Source organism: Mugil cephalus, chromosome 7, assembly GCF_022458985.1.
Source record: "Mugil cephalus isolate CIBA_MC_2020 chromosome 7, CIBA_Mcephalus_1.1, whole genome shotgun sequence".
NCBI classification, from domain to species: Eukaryota; Metazoa; Chordata; class Actinopteri; order Mugiliformes; family Mugilidae; genus Mugil; species Mugil cephalus.
Genome location: NC_061776.1, coordinates 6,583,997 through 6,607,137, shown reverse-complemented (window position 1 = coordinate 6,607,137; position 23,141 = coordinate 6,583,997). Strand labels below are relative to the sequence as shown.

The window sequence follows — 23,141 nt, the reverse complement described above, 5'->3', positions numbered from 1 at the left end:
AAAGTTATGAAGTTTGGAGAGACTGATGTGACCGGTGAGTAAAAGTTTGAGGTCTGAAGCTCATAATCAAAATCAACAGAGAGACAGGAGGTTTTAAACAATTAAAGAGAAAAACAGGAAATTAAGCAAATAATTGTGCATTAAATATGTTGATTAATTAATTAAAAAGCTAATGAAGAACCGGAATTAAACGTATTAATGAATCAATTGCTGCTAATTAAACGATTTATTCTAGTTTTTGCTCATTTACAAAAATTTGGACACTTTGGGACAGATTAACTAAAAAGATGTAAAACAAAAAAAGTTTGACTTTAAAAGTTTAATGTTAAAAGGATTCCTAAACATACATTTAATATAAAAGTTCTTTTAAAATGCACTTTTAAAAAGTTTTAATCCCTTGCTCAATGTGCTTTTCATCTCTGATTAAAGGAGACGGAAACGTTTATTTTAATTTACCGTCAGTTTAAAGAACTAAAACAGATGTTGACAGACAGGTGGCGCTGTTTGCTTCATGAAGTAATTAACAGAGTCAGATTCAGAGTTTTCCACAAACTTTAATAGTGAACATGAACGCAGCACAACAGTAACAATAAGAAAATAACAAAAAACAAAAACAAACGTGTAAATGTGCTGGTCACTAGAAACAGAATTTAAGTAACAATGTGATCAGGTTCACAGTTAATGGTTCAAAACAAACTAGAACCTCACAGCTTTACCAAAGAAGAAGAAGAAGAGTTTGACATGAAGCACGTCCCCAAAACTAAACTAAAAATAAAACTATATTTTCTACCTTTAAACCAGGAGGAAAAAAAAAAAAGAAAGAGAGAAAGGTTTGTCAGCTAAAGACATTAATGACAAACACTAAACTATCACAGTTTGTTCTTTTAAAGCTAAACAGAAGTTAAACCAGCTGAGGTTTGGTTCACAGCCCTAATAACAGTCACGCGACATCGGCTGCGTTTACACGGACGAGATTTCACATCCATTTCATTCCTCTTTTCAAACACTGGTTGTTTTTCTTCCTCTATGTCGTCACTGTTCCTCCTGGAAACTTTAGAAATGTTTAGAATAATAGATCAACTTCAACCAGAGAGAAATTATGAGGTTATATTTTAATATTGATCATTAGTGTCCATGTAAACGCAGCCATTCACTGTTGAGATTATATATATATATAATCATAGGTTTGATCACTTTTAAGGCAGTTTACAGCAGGACTGAGCCGCTGTGTGGTAGAAATAATCATGTGCGCGTATTGACACCTATTAATCATCAGGTTCCACCTTCACTCACATGTTTTGTTTTTTTTTTTTGGCTTGTTTGCAAAATGAACTTAGAAAATTGCTGTTTTTGTATTTTAATCAGCTCCAAACAACATCCAGTTAAAGAAACAATCAGTTTAATGGAGCTTTAATGAGCCGAGCTTCCAGTTATAAATGTTGAAGCTTAATCTACTGACGAGGTTTAAACTTGTAAACAAACCACAGCAGTAGCAGGTTTTTTTTTTTGTTGTTGTATTCACAGTGTCAGAGAAAAGAAGAAGAAACTAAATCTAATGTGAGATAATCCCTCAAATCTGTTTGTTACGTCTGATAACTTTTTCAGGTGCGATAATCCTCCTCTTCCATCCGACCAGAGGAAACACTGACGACAAACAAATAAAGATCACAGATAATCAGTGAATCTCAAACACTGAGATTTAAAACCACTTCTGTCTATAAAAGCAGGATTAACACTAAAAAAAAATGAATAAAACAAAGTTTTTAATAGAAAAGCTCGAGTGGCTCCTCACCAGGATTTAATCAATTCTTCTTCTTTTTGGAGGATTTCTTCTTTTTCTGAGAACATAAAACCACGTGTTACCAGCAGATACAGGTGAATCTGATGCAGCTCAGGAGAGTTTCTCACCATGGAAACAGCTGGAGGAGGGAGAACATCTGCATCCGGCTCCGTCTCCTCCAGTTTCTCCTTTAATCGGTTCTTCTCTGTGAACGTTATGAAGTCAGAATGAGTGAATTTGTTGTGTGTTTACGTTAAAACATTTACGTCATCTTGTGTTAGTGCATCGGAACCAGTTCTTAACCCTCTGGAGGTCACATGACCAATTTAAGACGACGTAGCAACGAGACGCAACATCACTGAGGTTTGTGGAAACTTTAAACTATAGACGTTAAGTTTTTAAATTGTGTCGATTGTTTGCCACAATTTTGCCATGATTTTTCCTGAATGTTGTCGCCATGTAAGAGAAAAAAAACACGACAACCTCTTTCATGTTGGTGGAAAATGCATCAACTCATCAGAAAATGACGTGTCAGTCGTTGCTAAGGTAGAAAAAAAGTTGTGTATGAAGTGATGGCGGCGAAAAAAAAGAAAACAGTTTTGAGATTTGTGATGTTTAGACATTATTTATATTCTAGTGTTGGACGTTACAAAAGTAATGCAGTTGCTTTTTGCTGTAACATATAAATAATTGTAATATTTTACTTGATACTAATAGATACATTGATGCTTTATTAATCCCAAACTGGGAAATTTTACAGTATTAATAGTAATTAATTCAATTAATTAACTTGTGTGTTTTTATAGAAGTTAGAGATTAGCAGAGGAGAAAATGTTAACTTCCTGATTGATGGAGAAGATGTTGGACTCTACGTTCGTTAATTTCAGTTCATCAGAGAAAACGATACGAATAAAATTATAGTTACGTTCGCTTTGAAACCAAAAGATCTGTGTGAAATAGCTCAAGTAATTTAAGGAAACATGTAGCGTGGTGCAGCTTCCTTTAGGTGTTCGGTTACTATAGTAGCAGCTTCTAACAATATTAGTTTCAATGTGAATACAAATAAATTTACAGTATCTGTATTTACTGAGCCATAACTGTGGTCATTATGTTGTACTGTTGTTAGCGTTAGCCTAGCTTAGTTATTATGTCATTCTACATCACCTTCTAGTGGATGTGGAAATGAGCTTCACCATAGGTCTACAACAGGGGGCCTGCACCCCCTAGGGGATCAGCGGTGGTACTGCAGGGGGGGTCACAAAATCCTTGGTTGATTAGACATTTTTTATATATATATATTTTATTTTTTTTAATATTCCCCCACAAATTTAAATTTACTTAAGACACATTAACATGAGTCCAATATATTTTAGTAAAGGGACAAATGTTTGAAATTAAAAAAATAATAATATTTGGGCCTCTTTATTATTTGAATAACTTAAAATTGAATGCAAATTGTTAATAATAATGGATATTTATAAAAAGAACTAGTTAAATATAGAGCACATATAGTTGGCAGGGGGTCCCTACTTAATGTCTGTCCTGATGTCCTGAAAAACACTGAAGACCCCTGAGCTACAGTGAATATAATTAAATCTATTGAGAACGCAAAATCCATATTTCCAGTTATTTTGGTGAAAGTAACTTAAAAGTAATGTATTACCTTTAGATTCAAAGAGAAATAGTAATTGTATTGTAACTAATTACATTGAAGTTACAGTAACAAGTGATAAGTAATGTATTACGTACACTGTTTAATGTGACACCTGATGCATTACCTGCATTTTAATGTAAATATTTGTAAATAACTTTCTTTGTTTGCTAAATCTGTGCATAAGCTTTTCAAATTTACAATTTAGATTTACTGTCAAAATCATAAAAATGGTTCATTAAACAGTGGTTTTCACTGTAAAAAATGTTGCTTTTTCAAACTCAGATTTTATGTTTTTATGGTTTTAGGTCTAACATGTTAAAAAATAAATAAATAAATAAAAGCCCTACATGTGTATTTTTAAGATATAAATATAAAAGTAAAACCAAACGTGACCTCAGAGGGTTAATCTGCTCCTGTGGATCATCACGTTACTATAATCGTTAATACACCAGTTTAAATATCTGTCTGAGAACCATCTCTAAATAAAGCTGATAATGTTAAGAACATCTCACTCTTTTTCTTGGCAGGTTGGTCCTGACTCTCAGCGACAGGAGCTGAATTCTCCGTTCTCTCTTCGCCCGTCGACGTCTTCGTTTTCTTTTTCTTCTTCTTCTCCTTTGAGAGCGTAGACGAGTCGGCGTCGGGCGGCAGCTCAGCGCTCGGCTCGTTGGCGCTTTGATCCTCAGCCTTCAGCTTCTTTGTCCTGGGAGGCTGGTTTTCCTTTGACGAGTTCTCCTCGTGCTCAGTGTTGGTTTTTGTCCTTTTCTTCTTCTTCTTCTTTGGTGTTTGGTCCTCCTGGTCCTGGTCAGCGTGGGCTCTTTTGCTCGGCTTCGACTGAGGCGTCTCCTCTGGGATTTGTTTGTGTCTGGAAGAAACATAAGATAGAGATGTAAATAAAATAAAATAAATTAATTTAGAGAATTGAGTTAATTAAACTTATGTGATATTGATCTGTTTAGTAGGAGAGAGGTTCTTAGTTGGTTTCTGCAGAATTACTTGGTGATGTTTTTGCTTTTTCCACTTAATTCGATTCAATTCATAAACATATTCATAACACAGTAGCTGTAGCTACTTGTTCATAGTGTTGCAGTTTATAAAAAAAGAAATATTCCACAGAAAGAAAACTCACTTCTTTCTCTTTGTGAGGTTCTGTCCTGCAGGGCCGACCTTCATCTTCCTCATCATCAGTCTCTTCTTCAGGCTCAGCTTCTTTCTGAGTCGGTTTTTCTTTTTGGCCGAGGACGTCGGAGAAGAGTTGTCGTCTACGGGTGGAAAGATGAAGAGAAACGGGTTAAAAGTCAGAGCTTTGTGAAATAAAATGATTATATTTTTTTTTTTTTTTTTAGAGATATTTTTTACTCTCTTCCTGACCCACGGTCTCCGTCGGCTCTTCTGTGAATCCGTCGCCCTCTGCTGGTCCTTTTTCAGACTGCGGCTCCTCTTCTTCCTGTTCTTCCCGCTTCCTCTTTCTCTTCTTCTTCTTTTTCTCCTCTGTTATCTCTGCTGGATTCTCCTCCTCCTGCTCCTCCACCACTTCTCCTCCTTCTCCTCCTGCCTCGCTCTGCTCTTCTTCCACATCTTTAAGCTTCTTCTTCTTCTTTTTAATTTTGTTTTCTGTAGGACTGACTGGAGTTTCCTCCTCCTTCTCTTCCACCTCCTCTCGCTCCTTTCTCCTCTTCTTAGCCTTCCTCTTCTTCTCTGGTGGATCTTCTTGAGACACCCCGTCCTCCTCCTCCTCCTCCTCCTCCTCTTTCCTCTGATCGTCCTCCTCCTCTTTCACCTCCTCGTGTCTCTTTCTGTCTTTCCTTTTCTTTCTGGCTGACTTGTTGCTAAGAGGAGTGTCACTCAGCGTATCTACGGTGGACGCGTCAGTGCTCGGCGTCTCTGTGATCGATGTGTCTGCAGCGAGCGTCTCCGCGTCCTTTTTGTTCTTCTTTTTCTTTTTCTTGGGACTTTTGCAGGACTCGGCCGCGTCCTCTGAGAGCAGCGCTACGGTTTCCTGCTCAGCTGCTTCGCCGTCTGTGTCTCGGATGTTGAGGATGATGGAAACTTCTGGATCCTCTACAACAGAAAGTGATGTTACAGTGAGTGTAGGTGTGATGGTAAAGGAAGGGTTTGTTTCTTTTATGTCTTATTTCTAAGAGGAGAAACCAAACCGCTGCGTAACCTCCTGAGACCCTTCGTCCACATGTGGGAACATTTCAGCGGATTCATTCTACAGCCAATCACGGGACAAAACCTCAGATTTTACAATTGAAACTTCTTTATTAATGCTTATTAACTTGTGTAGTTTGAACTCAAATTTAACAGATTCTGTCAGTAGTAACGAGCTACAGCTAATTAGCTCGTTAGTTAGCTTAGGTACTCGTTTGAGGACGTTGGGACTCCACTGCAATTCTGCTTTTACTCAGGTATTAAGATAAACAGTTTTCTATTCTTATATTATAATATACCATGAAATCATCCCGTCCTGTTCAAAGATGATGCTTAGTTTTTATATGTCCTAGGTCCTATTAATCCCAAATACCTAGAAATGAAAAATGCAAACGAAAGCGTGGGTCTCAGGAGGTTAAACATCAGGTGATGAGTTTCCAGGAGGAAACATGGAGGAAAAAAAAGAGATCAACAAAGATCTAACCACCAAACTATTACTATAAACTAATACCTTGTATGTTCATGTTTCCTCAATAAATGTTCATCATTTTATTCTGCCTTAATAAATTGATATTTTAGGGCACATACACATATTATCAGATGTGGATCTCTGATCAGAAAAATTATAAACGTTCATGTGAGTTCAGATTGTGTTTCTACTGCCTCCAAGTCCCAAATATATTTTATATTATTCATAGTTTTAACGTATTGTTTTCACTTGTTGTGGAATATTGTGAATATTTAGTAGAAAAACAGCTGCGTTACAGTTTGTGGCTAAAATTTCTGCTGGAACTCTTCTCATTTTTCACCTTTGTGGCAAAAATGTACATGTGCAAAGAAACAGAGGGAAAATCTGACACTACATTAAAAATACAAATGCAATCAAATCACTTTTATTGCAAATCTTTGACATATTCAAGACTCCAATCACCACCAAAGTCCCACACACCTACTGTTTATTTTATGAAAAATAATTAAGTTTTTGTGTTGTTTTTTTGTTTGTTTTTGTATAAAACATTGAATATTCTTTGTATTTTCAGACTGGCATTTAAAAGGTTGCAATCCTGAAAGTTATTGTAATTTTTGGTAGTTTTGAGCAGGTCTGAAGTTGTTTAAGTGATTTATGATAAAAAATATATAGAAAAAAAGTATTGACATATGAGGATTTTGTGTCAGTTTCTTTATGTGTGTACATTTTTGCCATGAAAGTGTCCAGAGGGTAGTAAAGTTGAGGAGGGCACAAGTTAAATGATAACATGTTTGGTAGAATGTGTTCAAAAATAATGATTTTTGTTGAGTTTATTACCGACTCGTGGTTTAATTAAAGACAGACTTTTATGCAGCGTGTTTTTATTTTACCTGACTGAAGCTCAGCTTCTTCATTTTGGTCGTCAGGCTTCACTTCAGGTGTCGAGTCGCTTTCCTTCGTCCTCTGAGACAAACACACATGATTGATTAGTTTAGATTCACTTCCTGTTACTGGTGAATTCCTAAAGAAGCTTTTTAAGTTCAACAGTCGTGGAAAAATATATAAAACACACCTCCACTTCCTCATCATCATCATCCTCTTTTGGATTTTCAGATTCACAGTCGGGATCTGAAAGACATGAACACTTAGCATCACGTTACATGTTACGTGTTATATGACTTTTACCAAACATCACATCAGACTAAAGAAATTAAGTTTCATTCATTCTTAATTACTGAGAAAATGAAAATACTCTGATGTAAAATGATTCAACTGAATGTCAAAGTGTTTTTCGTTCTAAATAAAGATAAAACAGTTAAAGTAACTTAACATAGTGATGCTCTCATACTCATGTTTAATGTGTAACATCTCATGTTATCATGTCATTAATGTATAATTATACGATTTTGAACCAATAATGATACCAAAAAAAAAAAAAAACACATGTACGTCTCTCAACTGTTATGAGAAATGACCTAAAATCACATGTGATGCTCACATCGATGCACTAGAAAAGCCCTTTTTGAATGGGACTAGTTTTATTTGGGGACCTCAGGTAATTTTTTTTAAATAATGTCGGAGGTCGTCTGTGATCTTAATTTCCTGAGACCTGAGCTTTAGTTCAGTATGCATTTTTAATTTCCATGGTATTAGACTTAGTGGGACCTAAGAAGTATAAAAACTACTTGAACAAATAGTAGTTTTTGAAAACAAAAAAAAGTCCTCATATGTGGACACGAGGCTTATTTCACTATATAAAACAATAAAGTCACCAACGTGTAACAAACTATAAAACTATTCATTTCAAATCCTGAACATTGCTGAGCAAAAACAAACACTGAAATCCCAACGTCCTTAAACGAGTACTTGCTAATTAGTGACATTGTCTAGAAAAGTAGAAACTAGAAAACTAAAAATTAATAATCATAAATAAACAAGTTTCAACCCAAGATTGTGATGAGGTTTTGGTCCTTGTCCACTTTTGTCCCGTGATCATCTGTGGAATAAATCAGATATCGTGTTCTCAACTAGTGTGTTGACCCTTTACCAGTAGGTGGCAGGTTAAAGCGTCCACTTATGAGGACAACAGGTTTAAATTAAATAAAGCACAATAAGCTGCTGTAAACTCAAAAGTTAATGTCCCCGTATGAGGACACGGGATCTCAGGAGGTTAATTCCATGTGACTCGAACATGTAAAAATTACAACGCCTACCGCATTTCTCTAAACACAGTCGTCCTGTGATGAAACTAATCCAGTGTGAATCAACATCTCTGTGATTTTTGTGTTTTTTCTTTTTCAAGACTTTTGTTTCATTCACAATTTTTTTTTTCCTCCCTCGTGTTTCTTATTAATTATAAAGGATGTTCTGTAAATCAAAGTCTGGATTCGAGATAATGATGACGCATTCGCGCCTTTAAACGGATGAAACCATTAAATCAATGAACACATTAATGTTGGTCGCTGGTAATTTCTCCCCTGGGATCAGTCGTCTCATCATATTATGTTAAATTTTTAAGAATATATTTTTATTATGAATAAGAATTTGAAAAGTAACTAAATCTTTAAAAAAAAAAAAAAAAATGTTCTCAGACACAAAGTGAAATGAGGCAGAAAGTAGCAGAGACAAAACTATGGATAGTAAATTAGAGTAAAACACAGAGTTTTACAAAAAACGCTGAAAGTTAACAATCTGTTTCAGCCAAAAACAAAAAAGACACAATATAAAACACATCATCAAATCACACTGACGCTGACTCGTACTGATTAGTTTTATCACAGGACACAGTGACGCCACATAGCAACAACAAAAATGGGTCTAAAACAAGAGAAAATTATCAAGCATCATCATAAAAACTATTAATGTTTAATATAATAATAAAATATAGTGGTAAAATGAGTGATTTCTTCTTTCTTCAACCACCCCCGTGACTGCATGAAATGGTTTGGTCCAACCTGAGGTCACATTGTCCCCCAGGACAGACTTAGAGCATCATCATGTCCATTTAAAGTCATTAGGCCAGAAAGCTGGACCTCAAACACTTGATGAATGACTTTGCACACAGAAGACTCCACCCTGGGCTCTGGGGGATTTTTAATTTGATTTGGTTGTGATACTTATTATGATATGTTATTTCGACATTTCAAAACCTCAAAAAATGTTCATTTAGTCATTTCAATATGTGCACAAATCTACTGTTTTCATTATTTTTAGAGGATTATCTTAATTTATTTTGATTTAAATCCATTTTCTTTAATGTTAATAGTATTTTATTTGTTTATGGTGGGGTCCCATTGTGATTTCTTTTTTTAATGGGGCTCAATATTCCTGGTGGCGCCTTTGTTTATGGAGAAAAATGGGAGGTAATTTGAAGTCTAGGGATTAAAATCAGACACAACCACTGAAATTATTGCACATTACTACATGTCTCCAGGTGAAACCAGTCAAACCACATTGATTCTGAATCATACTGGGTTAGTTTCACAACAGGACGTATGTTTTTGGAGATAATTTGCTGTATACGGGGTTAAAATCACAGACAGATTTAGATTTTACTGGAGGTCCTCAGGTAAAACTGGTGGAGTCATGTTTTAGATTTGTCTTTACACGTTGGATGAACCATATTTCAAGCAGCTGCTGAAAATCCGTCCATAGTTTAATTTCCAGCGGAGAGACTCTCTGAGCGCTTTTAAATCTTTCCCAGGAGACACCTCTTCACAGCAGGTGGAAGCAGTAACACCAACCAACCTCTGTCCATTAGTTACGCGTGTGTTTGACAACTTTAAGTGTCTGCTGTGAAAACCGACTCCGTGAATTAGCTTCCAGTGTCGTGTAAATGAGCGGACCGCGCTCCAGATGAATGTAATTCTCAGACTAGCGGCTCTGACAAGCTCAACAAAGCCCTGTGAGAAGTGACTGACGTTGTGGAAAAACAAAACTCCTGCAGACGGAGCCGCTTCCCCGAGCTTTGGCAACGATCCTTCAAGCTCTTTACAAGTTTTGGCGTCGAGTCCGAGAGCCTTCGAGGTAAAAGTCTCCAACTTTATGTCTTACTGGGGTTTTTGTCTCGCTTCCCTTTTTTTTTTCGTCAAACAAAGAAAAATGATCGAAACATTCAGCTGCACATGAGCTTCTGCCAATAAAAAGGAAAAGTGAGTTTCTCCTCCTGAAATAAAGAGAAAACTCACTCACGCTCTGATTTTGGATTAAAGTCATTAAACTGAAAAAAAAGTATAATGTCGTAATTTATGTGAAAATGTTACAAATGACTATTTCTTGCTGCTTTCCAGGGTTCATTCTTCTCAAATAAAGAAGTCATTTGTTAAAGAATGAAACCAATTAACCAGGAATATAATTTGTAGATGAAATAATAATGAGGAAAAAGCTGGTAGTTACATCAATGAGACATTAACGTTTTGTTCCATTTTCCTTTAAACCGTCTGGCAGTGATTTCTTTTACTCCTGTGCAGCAGCGGATCAATAAAATTTAACATGTCTGAAAACCTCGGTCTCATTTAGAAGCATTTTATCTGGTTTTATAATAAATGACAGAGACGTCTGAGCAGCTGAGGAGGAGTAAGGTTCTATGGATACGTATGTAGTCTATTAAAAGCTGTATGTTTATATATTTGTATATTTACATTAGATTTAGACTTAAACAGACTTTAATGGTCCACTGAGGAACAGTTAAAAAGTGGCAGAAATGTTTGGGTTGAAATAAATAAAATAATTCATTCATTCATGCAACGACCTGCTGGTTAAACACTGATTGGTCCTCCATACCTGCAGGGGGCGGGGCTTCACTCTCCTCCAGCTTCTCATTGGTCTCCTCGTCTTCCAGGTCTGGGGCGGACGACTCGTCCTCGTCCTGACCGGGCTCCTGAAGGACGAACAAACACATCAACACAGTCTCCAAAACTAGTGATGACTTTTATCTGATACTGAGTAAAATTCAGGCTGGTATCGGCGATACTGATCCGATACCGATACTTTGTGTAAATACACTCTAATGTGTCTGATAAACCTAAAAGTAGCAGAGCTGAGAAAAACCAAACCAGGGACACAATCACACAAAATATGAGAAAATGCTGTTTCAAGCACTAAAAAAAGAAATACATAAAATAATAAGACCATTAAAATAAATGACTGTTTAACTATTAAGTACTACTAGTTACTAGTTACTAGTATTACTACTATAAAATGAAAACTTACAGACTTTCTGATGTTTTCTAGTAAAGCTGATTTATTGGACAAGATGTGGACAAGAACATCATTTATTAAATATTAAAGTGTCTAAACACGTACCTGAGATTAACCCTGAGGGATCTTAACCAGTTTGGCCTGTTTTTATAAATCCACCACATGTTAATGTCATTTTTTATTTATTTATTTATTTTTTACCCACAACTTCAACTATATGATGTGATAATTATTATTTTTTTATTTTTTTTAACAAGTAAAAGCAGAAATAAACATGATAAACAAAAATAATCAAACCCTTACTGCATAAATATACTATTTATTAGAATAAAAGCCACTGACATACTCACTGATATTTGAAAAAGTAAAATATCGGTAGCATATGTGAACGTGTAGAGGTAAAATTTAAATATAGTAAAAATAAATATAAATATTTCCTGTGAAATCGTGTATATTTATAGGTGTTTTACTTTGACAGCTGCCTCTGAACTCTCTGAGATATTCATCTGTAGTATCATCAAATACGTCTGTACTATTAAATTAAACTGTCTGGTTTTGCACGGTTTGTCAAACTGCACTTTAGAGTGAAGTTGACAGCAGCGCTACAGGTGACCTAGTTTTTTTGAAAACATCACATGATCTAAACCAGCAAAGGTTGAAACACAGGTTCCTGAGACAAGTTCTCAGCAGATATGTACATAACCGTTAAATAACGTTGTACCTCTGCCGCCGCGCCTCCTTCCTCTGCTGAGGACTCAGTGGGAAAAGCTGTTTGATCCGACGTAGCCGCTTCTTCTGAGACGCTCATGTCGACCTGTGGCTCCTTCAGAAAGAAGCAATGAGACTGATTAGAGCAGAAAACATCACAACAACAACACACAGCTCATTATTTTTTATCCTGTATGTATTAAAAGTCAAACTGATGGAGGGTACGTCCAGTTAAAACGAGCCACAGGTTTAGTTTGACAATGTTAAGCCGATAAAAGTGAAGTCAGTGGGTAATAATTTAGATCAACATGAACGTAAAAGAACAAGGTTGAACTGTGAGATCTGAGTTTAATTAACAACAAATACTTCATGCAGCGTCACTTAGAGATAAAACTGTGAAGCTACAGCCGAGTCATGAAAAGCACAAAGATTTAAGTCTGGACTCTGCATCTGCATGAAAGGAAGTAACTCTTCACACCAGCAGGTGGCAGTAGTCTGTACTTCTGACTCAAAACGTGAAACAGGAAGAGCTAAAAAGCAGAATGGGAGGCAGAGCCTTCAGTTTGTGAAGACAGACACCGTCACATAGAGATTAGCAGCATTAGTTTGAATCACAGGCTTTAATTGTATCAAAATTGTAAATTTAATTTAAAAAAATGGTAAAGAGCTGTTGTGCGATCAACTGAACAAACAGGTTTTTACGGATATCTGCCAAAAAAAAAAAAAAAAAGAGAAGCAAATGTATCACTGCATTAGAAGAAACAACTGGAATCCAGGCACAAAAACCTGGTGTTGTGGTTCACATTTAGTGTGAGATAATGTTTAACGTTACTTCTCAGTGAAGCTCTTAGCGTTAGCATCTTTTATTTAGCTACATTTATCATAACTGAAACTGAAAGTGAAACTGAGGCTAATCCACTTTTCCAAATAAGCGAGTACTCTAGTACAAAGCTGTTGGAACTGTGTAGTATAAAGTAATTATAAGTATAATTATATATATGTTGCGCTTTTCCATTTTAGATGCTCAAAGCGACTGGATGCTTTATTCATTCGGCCCGAGGTCAAACCCTGGTGGTGGTACTGACAGAAACGTGGCTGTGAATCCACGCCCACCACCACCCACCACCACCAACATCCACCAGGGAGCACACACCTGGGGGAAAGGTGGGTTAAGTGTCGTGCCCAAGGACCCAACGAACAGACCAGGGAATCAAACCGTTGCTGAGCTACGAGGCAAGTAGACGTGAAATCAGGTCCATAGAACTGATTTCTGACCACATGTCAGTTTTCGTTGACCATTTGTTATTTCATAGTTCGTCCATTTGTCCTTAATTTTATCCGATAATCCACATTTTCCTGGTCTCGTTGTATTTACTGATACGTTTCACCATGTTTTTGCCACTGTACCCTCAACCATGGACTCAACCATCCCTTAGTTATGCTGCAATAGGCCTAAGCTGCTCCTGTTATCTAATTTCTTCCTTGCACATCCCTGGTACGACTGTACAGCATGTTAGCAGCTGTGTATATTCAATAATTATAGCAGCTAACTCTCACTGACTTTAGGTTTTTAGTTTCAACTTCAAAACGTACCTGAGTCGCCTAAAAAGAACCAACCTGTGACATTCAATCACAAAGCTTCACGTTCCTGAGAGGTCTGAAAACCTCGACGACTAAGGGAAGAAATGCTGTGCAGTGTTTCCTACTGGAAGCTAAACAACACAATGCATCTCGGCCTCGGTCCTAAATGGGTTTCAGATGTGGAGAAGTAGAGCTGAGGGGGAGCGGAGCCAGGAATCAACAGCTACTCCTGTTTTTATGAGTCCTGGTTAGAAATGATTAACATTTCTGGAGAATTCAGAGCAGTGAGGTGGAGCTGGATGGATGTGCTCCTCATTAATAAAATCTACTATTACTCATGTGAGCAGAAAACGGGTGAGAATCATCTTCTCGTGTAAAAAAAAAAAAAAAAAAAGCCTCAATTTGTTGACGTTGGCGTCTCTGAGTGGAAATTATAATGAACCGAAACTGATTAAAAAGAAATATGAAAACCTTGGCAGCGCCTCAGCCCCCTCGTTACTAACCTGCCTCAGCTCTCGCTCCCCGTCTGAGGCCGTCGTCTGGATCAGGGGCCGGAGGTTCTTCTTCGTCAGCCCCGTCAGAGGCCGGTGGTCTGGGATCGACCGGAGGGGGGTCAGGAGGGGCCGAGCTGGAGGTCTCTGCTTCGTTTGGAGTCTCGGTGGACACTTCAGCAGGAGCCGACTGCAAGACACGCACAAGCAGGACGTTAGTAGGAAGTAAGCTAATCAGCCATAACATTATGACCAGTTAGAGGAACATAGTGCTGGTCCCCCTTTGGCTCATCCTGACCTGTCGAGGCATTGGACTCCTCTAGATCTAGTTGTGCTGTGGTATCTGGCTCCAAGATGTTAGCAATAGATCATCTTAAGTCATTTTAAGACAAGACTGCTGTAGATTGGATCTGTTTGCCCGGAGCGTCCAACACAAATCGGACTGAGACCAAAGGGATTTGGAGAAGTAAGTTGCTCATTTTCCGCATTCATTCTACACAGGATAAGATGATACAATCTCTTGTGCCAAGATCTGAGGTTTAAACACATTTAAAAGCCCAGTTCATCTGAAAAACGACCAACTGTGGTTGCTAGCTGCTAGCAGTCAGCTACTAGCTGAGCAGTCAGCTACTAGCTGAGCAGTCAGCTACTAGCTGAGCAGTCAGCTAGCAGCTAGCAACAAACGAGAAGACACCAGCTAACTAGCCTAGCCAACAGCAGTAGGATTTTCAAGTGTAAGGTCCACGACACCTCAAGAAGACTTAGCAGAGAGTTGGTGCCACCACACAACCACGTGACTTTCAACCATCGACACATTAGCTTAGCACCTTTCTACTGCTACTCAACAAAACACACAGTTGTGTCCGGTCCAGTGTCCGAGCTAAGTCTCTCTCTGTGTGAGGATACGAACCACGGTTCAGGTAGAGGACGGGGATCAAGGATACAGGACTAAACCAAATCCAAACACAAAATCAAATCAATCAAAAATCGTTATTTGACCAAGAAGAACACAAGTAACATGAAAAGTCTTTAGGAGTTTATTCACAATTGAGGCAAAACAAAAATAAAATAAAGCTTGATTGTGACATCCCTCCTAACATAATGTTACGTGATGATTGGAACAAATATTCTAACACACAAAGCGAGTACAAGGACCATGTTTGAAGATTTCTATCACTTCTGATTTAAAGAAGCAGAAAATCAGTTTTTAATCCATCTTTGTCCCTTTTAATAAAAATCCTCCGTGTTGTTGCCGCTCTCGTCTTTGCTTCGCGTCAGAAGAGTTTCCACTGATTTTCATCTCTGCAGCGTAATCACGGCTACAACCAGCAGCAGACAGAACCACAACGAGCCGCTCGCACACCGACACAAACGCACAGTTTGTGTCGGGAGATTACGGTCCTGTCACAGAGCTTCTGGCCAAACAAACATTATCTGGCTCCATGAAAGAAAAGAGACTTAAACACACACGGCAGAAATAACAGCACCGCAAACTAACAGATACAACACAGACTGTGTATCTCACAAGGATATTTTAACACTGCAGCTACTGTCCATCCCTCAGCACATTATTACAGTGACTGGACAACAGCTATGTGTGTGTGTGTTTTCATGCTGGCACCGGTTTCCTGCTGCAACAACAACAACGTCCAGAACCACAAAGTGTTTAACACCGTTTAAAATCTGAACATATAGAATCAACCACTCACCGACATGAACAAGGTTTATTAGTTAAGTGTTTAGTTTAGTTTAATTAGACTCTACTCTCTAGAGGTGGGAAGCAGCTACATGCACCAACCAGCCACAACATTATGACCAGTGACAGGAGAAGTGACATAAGGATAAATAACATCGACCATCTTGTGACAGCTCAGTGTTGGGAAACTTTTGGACCTGGTATTAATTCATGTAGATGTTATTAGATATGTAGCCCCCACCTAGACCAGACCAGACCGGACTCCCCCACACCGCCCCCCACCCCACAGCAATGACACTCCTTGATGGCAGCAGGATGCAGCCTGACACAAAAAAAAACAGTTTAGTAGAGATAGACCGATATGGGTTTTTCAGGGCCGATACCGATTATTAGTTGTCAAGGAGGCCGATAACCGATATTTGGAGCCGACATTCACTTACAGAAACCGGCCGATAATCGGTCGATCCCTAGTGTTTAGAGACAACTTAAAAAACATGACCAGTGTTGCCACAGTTAAGTAATGTGATTGCTGATTTCTCCTGTAAAAAGTTACTTAGTTACTTTACTGATCACTTGATTTTAAAGGTAAGTAAGTTACCTTTTTAGTAGAAGTTACTTTATTTATACATAGTATAGTATAGAATATTTTACAGTATAGTATAGTGTATAGTATATTATAGCATAGCATAGCATAGCATACTTTGTTAGTTACATTAAGCTGCTGCTGCCCCCACCCAAAAAAAATAATAAATAAATAAATAAAATAAAATGTTTTTATCAAAAATGCAAAAAAATGTTTTTTTTTGTTTTTGTTTTTTAAAGCCCCTCTAACCTCTACTCCAGTGGTGGTATTTCCAGCTCGTAAGCGCTCGTTTCTCTCCTGTGACGTTTGTGTCACTGCGTGTTATCAATCCTGAGTTGTCCTCATGCTGAAAACGTCACAACCCGAGACGCAAGAAGAAAGCAAGTTTGTAAAATGGGAAAAATAGTAACGCAGCAGCAACTTGGATGAGTAACTTTAATCTGATTAATTGATCCCAAACTGATCAAGTATCTGTGGGATGATGATCAACTGAGGTCCCTCCCCTCAACCCACATCACTAACCACTAACAACATCCTGTTCCCAGAAACCACAGGACGTCCTCAGAAGGTCCACGTCCACTCTCTGATGAGTCACAACAGTTTTGGAGACCTGCACAATAACAGTGGTGGGATGTAGGATGATGTTGCTCATTTTTACTTCTCCTGTCAGTTCTGGGAAACAGCTGCACTAAGAGGAGGTTTCGGGAACGACACGCGATCAGAGCAACAACAGGTGTGAAAAAACACTGAATTAGATAAAGAGTGAAGAAATAATCTGACTTCACATCAGCAGCAAATTGTTTAAAGCTCAAAAGTCGAGACATGAGTCAACATTACTCATTTTCCTTTCAGTGTCCTCAGTTTTTTTTTTTCCCAGATTCCTTCTTTTCATTCATAAGCCAGAAACTCATTCTTAAGGCTCCTGTACCTCCTGCTCTGTTTTCACTCCCTCCTCCTCCTTTATCTGTTGTTCCTCCTCTTCACTGTCGGAGGAGGTGGAGCTCTCGCCGTCCGAGTTTGTCGTCTTCTCTTTGTTGGCAGCGTCCGGCTCAGAGACGACCTCAGACTCCGTCTTTGAGTTCAAGGACTCGACAACATCTGCCTTTGGTTCTGAGAGAAGAGAGGAAACATCTTATTATATCTTTGTTCCAGATGAACAGAAGAAATATCTAAAAAATAAAGAAAAAAAAAGAAGCTTTGAAACATTTAAAGAAAAGCAGAACATAGATGAATAAGACTAATTTCTTTATCTATAAAATCTCAGAATGTACTTCTCAATGTTTAACTCATGCAACAAACAAATGTTTTGTTGTAAAGTGATAAAAAATAAAACTACTAAGCTTAAATAAAGTTTACCAAGAGGAGGTTTGGCCTCCTCCTTATCGTCCTCTCCCGTCCTGGTGGACATCTCGGTGTCTGCAGCCTCCTCTTCTTCGCTGGTGGCTGGTTCTGGTTTGATGCTTTCCTTCTTCAAGCTGCTGGAGTCGTCCGTCTCCTGCTTGGCATGATGAGCCAAAGAACACAACCTACAACACACACACACACACACACACATATATACACTTATAATCACAATCACAATCTTATAAATTCAACAACAACAGATGTTCACCTCGAAAGAGTTACTGATCCATATATATCCATTTCCAGTATATAGCCTGATATAGCATAGAATAGCAAAGCATAGCATAGCATAGTATAGTGTAGCATAATAAACAATAGCATAGCATAGTATAGTGTAGCATAATAAACAATAGCATAGCATAGTATATCATAGCATGGCACAGCATAGCATAGCATAGTATAGTATAGCATAGATTAGTATAGTATAGTATAGTATAGTATAGTATAGTATAGTATAGCATAGCATAGCATAGTATAGTATAGTATAGTATAGATTAGTATAGTATAGTATAGCATGGTATAGCATAGTATATCATAGCATAGTATACTATAGTATAGTATAAATTAGTATAGAATATTATAGCATATATAATAAGAATAATCATTAGGCATCAATTGCAATAATTAATGTGATTACGTATTAAACTTTCTATGTTTCAGGTCTTCGTCTTTTAGAGACCGACTGTATTTAGGAATCCTAGTTTGTGAAATATAAGTTTTTATTTTGGTTTTCTTTTATTCAGTTTAAGTAATAAATACACATGTCCCCTCCCAATGGATCCCACCCGATTCATGAGAACCAAACTCACCCATTTCTAATCCCTCACCTCCCACAATAACCACGCTTGGTTAGGCATAATAATAATAACATTTTAAAAAGTAGGAATCCTCGTTTAACCTGGAGGAGTGTTTAAGAAAAACTGTGCCGAGTGTCTTTCAACATGTTTACTAGAGCGTAAATGATGATCCTGACATGGGAATGTGTGACTTTTCCGAGGGAAGCATTAGCTTTAGCTTCAACATATCATCAGACAAGTTGAACCAACGTGGGCCCTGAACTCTGACTTCTCTCGTAATCAAGCTACCGGCGGAAATCTTCATTTTTCTCGCTGTGATTTGTGTAAATTTAGAGACGGACAGAGAGCTGACGTCATTTATCTGCTGCCCATTTAATCCTCATCAGGGGACGCAGGGATTTGAAGCCCATCCCAGAATGCACTGGGCGAGAGGCCAGACAGCAGCCGCTAACACGCTAACACACACACGCTAACACACACACACACGCTAACACACACACACACACACACACACACACACACACACACACACACACACACACACACACACACACACACAAACCTATTCAGACCTGGTATTAGCGCTGGGCTTCACGTGAAACCCGATCACTGCTTCACTCTCTGCATTAAAATAAACACTAACACTCAAAACAATTAAGAATTTTCTACTGTCGTTTCAGAGCCAAGGAGAGAGTTTGTGTTTGTTGTGTGTGTGTGCACCCTGACATGACACAAAACGTGGAACATAAAGAACACACACATCCAGGGTCTGGAGGTGGAAGTAAAGAACCACTACAAGTAGCAGGGAGTCCACATGGACAACAGGCTGGACAGGAGGGACAACAGTGATGCTGTGGACTAGAAGGACCTGAGTGGACTCTACTAGAGTCTTTCTACCAGTCGGTACTTTGCTGTGGTTTATTTGGGGAGTAGTACCAGCAAGAAGGACATCAGTGGGATCAGCAAACTGAATCGAAAGGCTGAGTTCTCCATCAGATCTGATTCAGCTCCATAGTGAACGCTACAGAACTTCTTTTATGCTCTATCCACATGTATAACGGCTCAACTTTATGTAGCAACTAAGCTACTTTGACCAGTTAATTTGCCTTGTGGGTCATTAAAGTCTGTCTAAGTTTATTATCTTAGAGCCGTGCACAAAACTCAAGAGTCCGATACCAGGTCTTTATGCTCTGAAGTCGATTCTCAAATCAAAATATCGCTACTTTTGATACTTCAGTCATTGGAGGTGATGTAGGAACATGGTGGAAAGTGACTAAACTACTAATTCGTGGCAACACAACAAACCTTGTGAAACACCTCAAGTTAAACCACAACACAGAATACGAGACATTTATGATGAGTTTCATTTTATAGTAGTTCTTAATAGTTAAACAATCATTTATTTTAATGATCTTATTAGTTACAAGCAGCATTTTCACATGATTGTGTCTCTGTTTGGTTTTTCTGTTGTTGTATTAACTCGGATTTACAGTAAATAAGTTCCACTACCTCAGTATACTTCTTTTTAAAGTTTAAAATGACTCCGATGTGTTGTATTATTATTTATTGTGTGTTCACGCTACCAAAGAAATGTGGTAAAATGTGATCCAGATCTCACATGCCTCCTCCATATGTCCTGGGCGTGTCCACACTTACTCTACTTACTCCTCACTTGTGATTGTTTTTTTTCATAAATACATGATTGTGCATTTAAATCCAGTAGGACTCACTTCATCCATCCTGTGTAGATATCATGTAGGTTGGAGCTTTCCTCTGGCATCTCCACCTGCACACAAGCAAAAAGCACAAAAAAAGTGGTACATTTCAAACTTTCTCCAACTAAGTCCTGAAGGTTTTTCCACAGGTTTTAGTGATGCCCTGAACATCTGTAACTAAAATATCCCTGTGACCAGACAAAAAAAAAAAATAAAATAAAAATGGAAGATGAAAAGGAAATACCTAATTTCCTGTGCCTGAGGAATGCTGCCACTTTGATGCCGCGAGCTCACAGATGTGGATTCATTTAAAACAACCAGTAACATGAGGAAACTCCACGCTCTTCATATTAGAATTGCACAAAGACAGGTTTTTATTTTATTTTATTTTAAACCGCTTTTACGTAAACTCCGAGGAGCTTGAGTTGTGAAATTTTGTGACGGGCCAAAGTCGGCCCATTAGTAAAACCTAGAAAACACATTCTTAGTGCGTGTACGCACAAGAAAAATGCTCGCAGCTCAGATTTAATTCGCTTTGACTGAATGAACAAACTTTGACAAAAACGTGGCTCCGGCTGCCGCCTGACTCTGCATCTGCACACGGATTTGACAGTTTTGGGGGTTGGAAATAATGAATAACTCTCGAAATGTTAAGTGTGAAACATTTTTAGCCAACTTTGTGTCAGCGTCACTATTATCATTATTATTATTATTTAGCAGAGGAGGAAGATAACACTGAATAATGACATACTAATGCTGACAAGGGGTGGGGCCAGATAAGCATGTGGCTTCTCCCCTTCACTCCTTTTCAAACATTAACAGTTATTTATGTTACTTAATGGGAGTAGTTTTATTTGTCTGTCGATATAATGCACATTTATTGTCAGAATTCATCATAAATCAATGAATTATATAAAAAATACAAAACTAAATCTTTTGTTTATCTGAGAAGCTTTATATTCTCACCACAACTGATAAATCAACTGTTAACAAGTAAAGAGGCACTTAAATAAAAAAGAAAACACGTTTTTGTCGCTAAATCCGATGAAAACCTAATGAGGTTTTGAATGGAGGGGGGTCAGCGCGCAGCAGCAGGCCTCTTTTTTATGACCATGCAGCTCCTGAAACAAAATGTTCTTTCACCATGAGGAGGTCTGAACGAGGAGCCACACGCTCCAACACACACCGACACAAAGTGACATGCAGACACACACATGCACACACATGCACACACATGCAAGCACACACTGAAACCACGTTTATATTTAATTCAGGTCATTATATAACATGCAAGATGTCGGCTCAGGAAACACCAGAATATACATTAAAATAAATAACAAAGAAACAACGTTGTGATGAATTTAAATAACAGGAAGGAGTGAGACGGGTGATTCTCTGAGTCAGGATTTTTTTTTTTTTTTTTTAGAGGAAACTTCTTCTCACCTGAGAGACGTGTTTCTCCAGGACCTTGGCGGCTTTCAGGTACCCGTTCACCTTCAGGTGCTGGTAGATGAGGACCAGCAGAGCAGCGTCTTCCTCCGAGGCCATGCTCGTGTCTGCGGGTCCGGGGGGGAGCAGCACAGCGGTGAAATATGACTGAGGACCGAGGAGTTATTTACACTTCGCTTCACGCACGCCATCCGGCGTGCACGTACGCTGTCGACGCCCCCCTCGAAATGCACCATGGGAAGTGGAGTTTCCTTTTTTTTTTTTCTCCCCCCCGTTTTGCACACGGTTTACATTTTCAACCTCGTCACAGCACAGAGATTACTAAACACATTTTAAGATAACAAACAGTCATTTGCAATAATAATAATAATAATAAAAAACATTACGGACACAAAGAGAAAATAAATGCATGTGAAAGTATCATTACATGTATAAACTACTGTTCAAGTTCATTGTTCATATGTGCTTCTATGAATAATTTATTTTATTTCGAAGGTCTAATTTATTATTTTCCATTTTTCTTACGCTTTTATTTTGCTTATTAAGCTAATTTAAGTGTTTTTTTTTTTCTTGTGTGAGCCCAGTGAAATTCCTTGTATGTACACATTCAGATTCAGAAAATAAAATGGAAAAGCTCAAAAAATGTAGTAACACTGAAATTGGAATAAATATATACATAAAAATACATGAAAAAAAAATACATACCTGATGTGAGTATTGCAAAAATAGTGCAAGGACTGAACCGCATATACAATATATACATTTGAGTGCAAATATTATGTTGAAATTATATTGAAACATGGTGGGAAAATGGTGGTAATTAAAAACCTGGAGGATGAGGTTTGTGGTGCGGAATAAATTAAGAGAAACTTATGAGGCTCAGTTTTAAAGACTGATAAAATCGGAGTGAGGAATTAAAGGTTTCAGTCAGGGGCAAAACCTAAAATAAACATTTAACTGGCAGTTACTACATCTATATGGATGCACATGAAAAGAAAATGGAGAGTCAAAGAGGGTTAACACACACACACAGTTAAACAACAGCTCAGCTATTGTTTAACCTTCATAAAAAAAAAAAAAATAAGATTTAGTGCAGGACTGTTGTATTAGATTGTGTTTATGTTCACTAGTGTAACCTAATGAACTGGCAAATGATTATATATGAACACTTAAAGCTAATAACAAAGCAGGAGTGTTATGATAAACTGCACCAAGAGAGGGCACCAAAAAAACAAACAAAAAAAACCAAAAGAATTTAAACTGTATTAAATAAGACTGACGTCATTTCCATTTCTGTCCGTTTTGTCAAGAAAGGAAAGGAAAACGATTAAAAACATTAGCAAAAATGTTGAAATTTGTAATTTCTGAACGCAAGAGCAGATGATGTTCAGTCAATTTTGACTTATTTTTTAACAAATTAAATTAAAACGATAATTTTTTTGTCATTTTTTGTGTCATAAC

The 23,141-nt window shown here is 37.7% G+C and overlaps 1 protein-coding gene across 1 annotated transcript; it reads right to left on the bottom strand.

The window, feature by feature from the left end:
- Positions 1–534: 534 nt before the first annotated feature.
- LOC125010643 (ABC transporter F family member 4-like) lies at positions 535–21,779 on the bottom strand. Its single transcript, XM_047589404.1, has 16 exons — positions 21,675–21,779; positions 20,247–20,302; positions 17,672–17,841; positions 17,300–17,425; positions 14,981–14,984; positions 14,049–14,226; positions 11,978–12,079; positions 10,840–10,936; positions 7,130–7,185; positions 6,948–7,020; positions 4,794–5,495; positions 4,564–4,696; positions 3,947–4,299; positions 1,909–1,985; positions 1,793–1,838; positions 535–1,644 (listed from the first exon to the last, which is right to left on the bottom strand). The coding sequence occupies exons 1-15, from the start codon at positions 21,777–21,779 to the stop codon at positions 1,803–1,805; spliced, it is 2,268 nt and encodes a 755-aa protein (XP_047445360.1). The 3' UTR covers positions 535–1,644; positions 1,793–1,802.
- Between the last annotated feature and the right edge of the window lie 1,362 nt (positions 21,780–23,141).

What these genes read in the sequence shown, in the direction of transcription:
- LOC125010643 (XM_047589404.1), bottom strand. Translation starts at nt 21,779, where the DNA reads ATGGCCTCGGAGGAAGACGCTGCTCTGCTGGTCCTCATCTACCAGCAC. An exon ending in GGGAGCGAGAGCTGAGGCAG is followed by an intron (nt 12,080 to 14,048) that starts GTTAGTAACGAG and finishes TTCTTTCTGAAG; the next exon opens with GAGCCACAGGTCGACATGAG. An exon ending in TGAAGCCCCGCCCCCTGCAG is followed by an intron (nt 7,186 to 10,839) that starts GTATGGAGGACC and finishes CATGTCTTTCAG; the next exon opens with ATCCCGACTGTGAATCTGAA.